The 7,592-nt window shown below is 36.3% G+C and overlaps 1 protein-coding gene across 1 annotated transcript; it reads left to right on the forward strand.

The window, feature by feature from the left end:
* The first annotated feature begins 732 nt into the window (after positions 1-732).
* LOC106955476 (uncharacterized) lies at positions 733-2,235 on the forward strand. The gene is made up of 3 exons (XM_015045685.1): positions 733-791; positions 1,084-1,953; positions 2,029-2,235. The coding sequence occupies exons 2-3, from the start codon at positions 1,306-1,308 to the stop codon at positions 2,209-2,211; spliced, it is 831 nt and encodes a 276-aa protein (XP_014901171.1). The 5' UTR covers positions 733-791; positions 1,084-1,305; the 3' UTR covers positions 2,212-2,235.
* The last annotated feature ends 5,357 nt before the right edge of the window (positions 2,236-7,592 follow it).

A 7,592-nucleotide genomic window follows, 5' to 3' on the forward strand; every position in this document is an offset into this window, starting at 1 on the left:
CATTTATATCAATAATAATAACAAGCATGCAAATAACGACTCGTGGCCGGACTGTAGTTCCAGAGACACAGAAGTGCCATCTTGAATAAAATCAAAGCCACAGAAATTACGATCAACACGATGACCATTGACAATCAGTTTCTGCTTAAAGAAAACAAGGCCTGCGGTGTTGTGGTGGAGCAGGGTGGAGCACGGCCCACGTGTGGAGGCCTCTGTCCTTGACGAGGCTGTCGCAGGTTCAATTTCTGGCCTGGTGACCTTTGCTTGTTTATCTTCCCCCTTCTCTCATTAACCACTTTCCTGTCAGTTCACTATCAAATAAAGGCCACTAGAGCCAATAAAGCCTTTACAAAGAAAAGAAGCTGCAACTGAAAAAGACAAAAAGCTTTGGCAGCTGCCCAGGAATTACAGATGTTGTTTGAGGTAAATGTATGTAATGGAGAAAAATTAGGCCTCGGAAATCAGCTGACCAGAAAGCAGAGCGACAAAGAGGAGGAAAGCAGACTCATTTTTGTCCTTTAGATATCGTTAATAGATGCCTAAACAATAATATATTCAGATTGTGAAACTAGAAAAAAACAAACTAAAATACAACTAAAAATGTTATACTAATTTTATATGAAACATTTGTACTACAGTTATTTAAAACCACCTTTTAAATAAAATATACAATGATTAGAAATACTTGTACTGCTACAAGCAAGGACCGTTGCCATGGTTACGAGGATGCGTGGCGGCAGCCTGATTTACAGCAGCTGAGCTCTGCGCAAATTGGGATGCATAAAGGAAAGGTGAGCAGCGGCTTCATACATCTGGATTTTTTTGTGCACCACTTTTCTAAATTTGTACGAACACCAATTTTTAGAGTGAAAGCTGTGCACTCTTTTACACATAAGGCTCCTGATCTTCAGAAAATGTAGCTCCAAAACAATTGATATTTTCATTGATAACTAGTAAAAATGTTACATAAAACTGATTGGTTTCTAACATTTTTATTTGCATTTTATCGTTCTGTTTTTTATTTCACAATTTGAAATAGAAAATGCAAATTGCTTTTATTCAAACTTAAGCGGTTTGTTGCAGTTGTTCTGCTGAGGCAATGGCAGTTTGTGACATCACACTCTTATCTGTGACATCACAAAGCTGCATTCCTTAATTCTACAGTAAGAATCATTACCCAGAGATCAAGTAGATCATTTCTGAGCAAGAGATTGAAAATAAACGTTTTTGAAGACAAAAAGGCGTTTCCTAACAAAGAAAAACATTGAACTTTTATTGGATTTGTCGAGACAGAAAGGAGCAACAATGAGTGAGAACAGAAAGCCTTCTCCTTCTGAGTACGAGGAGATCATACAACTCCATGACCAGACCGTAGCTCAACAGACACTGAAACTGCGCGTCATCCTGAATGAAACCGACACAGTCTCTGAGGAACAGTCTGAGGAACAGTCTCTTCTTAACGAAAACAAGGCTCCGGAGACTCAACTTGTGCAAAGCACACAAGTTGCATTTGAACAAGACGTAGAGCTTCAGCAGGAAGCCCAGGATTTGCAGATCTCAGTCAACGTAAATGCCTTCCTGCTGGAGAAAAACGAGGCTTTGGAAATCAAAGTGCAACTTCTGACCAGACTGCTGAGAGACAAAGAGGAGGAATACAAACTCCATTATCAGGCTCTGGAGGAACAAGTCCAGAACTTTCAAGATCTCCTGGCTGATTTGAAAGGCACGAAAAGGAAATGCGTGTTCCTGACGGAGCAGCAGGAGAACGACGAGTCAAGGAAACTCGAGGAAACTGACAAAAAGTTTCTCCGAGCGATGAAGAGTCCGCTGGGGCTTCAAGAAGAAACCAGGAAGCTTCCAGACAATTCAGGAAACAGTCCAGCCAGTGTGAAGGCTCCAACAGAGAACGCTTCAGCTGGACCGTCTGAGCCTGAAGATCAGAACCAGCAGCAGCAGAAGCAGCAACCATCTGAAGGGGAAACCCACGAAAAAAGCCAGCTTGTTTCTGAGCAGAAACAGAGGTCAGATCAGAACCAGGAGACATCTGCAGAGGAAACCCAAGGAGAAAGCCAGCTGGTTTCAGAACCAGCAGCAGAGCCACAGATGCAGCCGTCTGTCTTCAGAGGTGTGATCAGAGGCATCGCCAATACGTTCCTGAAGATGTATAGAACAGGCACCCTCAAATACTGGGTTGATTATTGGTATTTCTAAATAATAAAAAAGACATAAAAAGTGTCTACACTCTAAAAATAAATTGGTTAAATCAACTTAATTGAATTGCTTCAATTGATAACAAGTTATCCAATTAAGTTTACCCAACCTAATTAATTAAGTTGGCTTCACTTAATTGAATTGCTTCAATTGGTAACAAGTAATTCAATTAAGTTTACCCAACCTAATTCATTAAGTTTAACTTAGTAAATTGAGATCTTTCCAACTCAATATATTAAGTTAAACCATCTTACTTTTTTAAGCTGGTTCAACTTAATTGAATTATTTGTTACACAATTGAAGCAATTCAGTTAACTTGAACCAACTTAATACCAGCTTAATAAATTAAGTTGTCTCAATGTAATTGAATTACTTGTTACCAGTTGAAGCAATTAAATTAAGTTGGTTCTACTACATTTTAATTTTTCACTGTACAGGATATTTGAGAAACTAAACATGTTAAAACATGCATTTACAATAATTTAAGTTATAGCTGTGATAATGTAATTTTGTATTACATTATCAAAATTACATATAGTTTTTTAGTCAACTCAACTTAAACGTTTGAGTTGACTTTCTGTAGAATTAGGTCAAAGAGATTTGAATTATTAGGAAAAAAAATTGAGTAAGAGTGACTTAAATTTGTCATGTTAAACTTAATGAATTAAGTTATAAAAACTTTGTAAATTAATATGAATAAACTTAATGAATTGAGCTGGATGAAAGAGGAGCTGGACTGTCCTCCCATTAAGTCCTATGAAGCTAAAAATTAGCTGTGGCCAATATCTTTTTGTAGCAAAATCTTAGTATAATAAGATCAGATTTATAACATATACTATCATAGTATATGTGCACAAATACGCTACTGGACATAGTATCTATGTTTATATCTTGGTCTTTTTTTATGTTTTCTTGTATGTTGTTTTTGTTTGAAATAAAGTGATGGGATGGGAGAAAGAGAGAAAATACAGGAAGAAACTGCTGTGTAAATAGTCTTCTTCCACTTCAAAATAAGAGCATTAGTATAAACATCCAACTACTTGAAGAGTTAATTAACAGTAAATAACCAAAACTTCAACACATGTCAAACTTTACAGAACAGCCAAAGCTCTAAGCTATAAATTAGCTCCGCTATTACCTGCAGTGTGGTAGACATTTAAAACAGTCAGCAACCAAAACGTCAGCATAGATGTACTTTATTCGACTGTGAGTTTACAAAACAGGGAAGTAAATTAGTGGTTTAGGATTTATCTGGAAAAATTTATTTCAAGTAAACTAGCTAAGTGTCTTTATTTTTAAAAAAGCTAAAAATGAGCTTTGTAGTGGAAATGAAGACCCTACTGGGGCAAGTACTTTTCACAGCCCTGGTATTGAAGGAAACTGAACATTATCAAGGTAACAGTGCAGATTTTAACAGCCTGTTGGGTTCACATTTACCTTAAAGTAAAGGAAAACCAACCAAATGTTATGATCATCACATCTCGGCATTTCAAGGAGTAAGAGCCTGTTAGGAAGTGACAATGAGGTGCGTAAAGAGAGGGCTGATGGGAAAGCCAGGCAGCATGTGTGGTGTTTTTATTACGGGCTGCTCTTCTGATTTCTTCCCTGGAAGAATGAAAAAAGCTCCACCTCATCCATGAAACAGGTCGGCGACGCCTAGCCGAACAGGAAGGAAAGCTATACAGGCTCTAGCATGGCACGTGAAAGCCGATCTTGGCTGCATTTGAAGTTTTAAAAGCTTCTGCCTGAAAGATTTAGTATTAAGAGAGGAAACTGTATATGACACCCTTATAAATTGGAATCAATTTTTCAAAGGAAATCATAAAAGCCCTTTCTCGTCCCTCTTCTTGCCACGTTGATGGCTTCATTTAAAGTGGGTCTTTTCACTTTCTTTCTGGGCATCCGCCTGGAGTGTTGGCCTCTGAGACGGGAGGTTTACGCAGAGGTTAGAGAGTTTTAAAGGTCCAATTTGAGCCGTTTTTACATTACATCAGGCTATCTTGTGGTATTGTTAGGAAAAAGGAGCAAAGAATAATACTGTGCCGGGGAGAACGACAAAGCCAGTCACTTCCTACCAACTGACCCAACTGATGAGAAAAGCAAAGCCTGTGTTACGGCTTGCAGCGCTCCTAAAAGGGTCCATATGTACGAAGGCCATCGTTAAGCAGTTCTGGTTCCGTTGTGCTTCACTTGCCGGGCTCGTAACAAAACGCCGGGCTCTCTGGGGGGCGTTGGGGTGACGCATGATGATGACTCTTTGTCCGCTCTTCATCCCACATCACCGCTGTTTTCATCTACACCATGAGTACGAGCAGAGGGGGGTACCAAAAAATGTACTCAAGCAAAAACTAAAATTATTCAAGTAAAAAAGTATTTGGTAAAATGTTTACCCAAGTACTGAGTAACTAATCAAATTATCAATCATTTAATATTTAGAAATTACATCAGATGGACCAAAATAAGTGGGAATTTGGGGATGTTAGAGAGAAAAATAACAACTCATACAAATAACAAAAAATAACAGGCAAATATATTTTCTTTCCAAATCCGTTTCTTTCAGTGAAAAACTTAAAAAAACAAAAACCACAGATGTATGTCTGAGTCTGGTGAAGTTTTTGTCTCTGTGCACTGGGAGGTGGACAGAGACAAAAATGAACTTTACTCAAGTAAATGTAACTAGTTACTACCCAACTCTGAGTACGATCAGAAAGAACGTCATATTCATATTCAGATCATTATTTATGTACAAGGCGCTGCAATAAATTCCTCTGTTCAACCAATGGAGGTTAAAGACAAAACTTATCGATAAAAACAAAGTTCTGGTAAGACGAATAGGTAAACAATAAATAAGCAACTAATGCCTAATATAAATCTGCCTGTTTATCGTAAAATGGTTTTATAATAAAATGCCGCAGTTTGTCACAGTTCTTCCTGGGTTTTTTTCACTAATTAGTAATTTTCCATAGTTTATAGTTCTGAACTGTTAAAAGGATCCAGGACTAACTGATGTTGGCCTAAATATGTTGCAATTTTCCTACTACCTAAAAAATGCTGTTTGTGATGCGCCAAAACTCATAATGACTTTAAAAAAACGAGCTATTGCCGCTGGAATTGCTAATGGATCTGGTACCGAATGTGAAACCACTACAACACCGAACGAGGTGTTGGTTCGGCAGCAACCGGACACAGAGCTATAGAAGTGCTCACAGGATCACACAGTGACCAGAGGTACGTTCATTGTTTCATTATGAACCTGAAGGCAGCAGCTCCTGTGGCCAACTCTGTCCTCTTCCTCTGTTTGGTCCTCCTCATCTTCATCACCTCTTCTGATTTCGACGTTCCGATCCATTTCAATGCGCTCCGGTTCAAATTAAAAAGGCTTAAAGTTTCCATCAGTTTTGGCTGGAGGAACCACGCAGTTGGACCATTACACGTCATTTACCCAGAATGCATTGCAGCGTGAACAACGTGACGACATTCCTGTGACAATATTTTGTTAAAATGTATAAAAACTACATAACCTACAGTATTATTACTGTATTGTTTTTACATCTAAAATAAATATTTCCCAAATAAAGTCTATTTTTATAACTAATCGTGGATCTATTTAAAGTGACAGTAGCCAAAATACTTTACTGTAATGTAAATTATGGCTGCCAGTATTTTACTGTAAATTAGAGGCATATATTTGATATACATATGTAGCATTTTTATAACAACTTAAGTCAACACGATCTTTTGTGTCGCAGTTTGTTGATGTTTTTCTGTTTGTTAGAAAGCGTGAAAATGAAGCAACGTGAGCTCATGGAAATGTTGCAGTTTTATTTGTGATTCATAATTCAGATATTTGAAGAAACAAATGAACAACCTTTACAGCAACCTGATTTACAGCAGCATCATCATTTAACCTAAAACTGATATCAAACCGTTGGTGAAATGCATTAATTTGCTCCAAACCCCATTGGGACTTTTAGACTCGATTTCCTCCACCTCCTCTCCCGTGGAGATGAAGGAGTTAAATGACGAAGACGATGAGTTTCACCCCCGGTAAAGAGGGTTAATGAGATAAAAGCAACGCAGCGACCTGGGTGGTCTCTGGGGATCCCAGTCCTTGTAAAGATGGCGACCTCCAGGATGACCCACACAGCTGCAGCAAAGACTTGGTAACAAGTCATGATTCAATTAAGATGCGCTTCAGTTTGGCTTTGGAAAATATGGTGCCAAAGTCGAACTGCAGATGCTACTGAGCATATATGCTCCTCAGCAGGTATATTATGGGCTGTTTGTTAAAAATTAACACCAATAATTTGGGTTATTTAGCCTGTAATGAAAAAAAATTAAACATATTTTCATCTTAATGATTCGTTTGTAAATGTCACTTAATATTTATTAAATCCAATTTAAATATTTTGCTCTAAAATAAATATGTATTTAGTTCTCAACCTAACTATTTAGCTCCAAGCTATAGCTGAATATTTAGTTGGTTTGTAAAGTAAATATTTACTTTACAAACTAAACACTTAGTTTGTAAGCTAAATATTTAACTTAAAATAAAACTTAAATATTTAGTTTGTAAGCTAAAGATTTAGTTTACTAAACAAATATTTAGCTAGGCCAGGCCTAAATATTTAGCTAATACCCAAAATCACTTGATAAGTGGAAGTGGACTACCAAAATAAAAGCTTGGTCTTTGAAGCTTCTATGTAAACTCCTCTTGGTGAGACTGAATCTTTCAACTATTTATCTCTGAGCTAAATATTTAGATTCACACTAAATATTTATCTTCAAACTAAGCTAAATAAAACTTAGTCTGAAGCTGACTAAATATTCAATCAGCAAACTGTTGACTTGTTAATTGAACATTTAGCTTCAAACTAAATATCTAGTCAGCAAGCCAAATATTTAGTTCGTAAGCAAAATATTTGGTTTGCTAGCTAGATATTTATTTTAAATATTTAAGTTTGCTACCTAAATATTTAGTATGAAACTAAATATTTAGCTTGCTAATTACATAGTCTAGATATTTATTTTATAGCTAAATATTTAAGATATTTAGTTTGAAGCAATTACATATTGGGGCTAAATATTTAGTTTATTACCCATATATCCAGCTTACTAGCTAAGGATTTAGATTGAAGCTAAATATTTAAGTTGTTGAGTACATATTTAGTTTGGAGCTAAATATTTAGTGACCTAAATCTTGCCTAACTAAATATTTCGTTTGAAACTCTGACATTAATAATCAAATGATTAACAAGTTAGCTATATATATATATATATAATTTATTTATTTTATTTTTTTTCTTTGGACAGTCTAAATTATTGCTGTTAAATTTTGAGTGTATAAAAAGTGACACATGGCATGCAAGTTTATATATAAA

Source organism: Poecilia latipinna, unplaced genomic scaffold (assembly GCF_001443285.1).
Source record: "Poecilia latipinna isolate Pla-1442-1.1 unplaced genomic scaffold, P_latipinna-1.0 Scaffold738, whole genome shotgun sequence".
Classification (NCBI taxonomy): Eukaryota; Metazoa; Chordata; class Actinopteri; order Cyprinodontiformes; family Poeciliidae; genus Poecilia; species Poecilia latipinna.

Bases quoted from the DNA above. Each gene is read 5' to 3' on its own strand.
- LOC106955476 (XM_015045685.1), top strand. From the start codon at position 1,306: ATGAGTGAGAACAGAAAGCCTTCTCCTTCTGAGTACGAGGAGATCATA. The intron at 1,954-2,028 runs CAGAAGCAGCAA...CAGAGGTCAGAT, and splicing joins AAGATCAGAACCAGCAGCAG to CAGAACCAGGAGACATCTGC.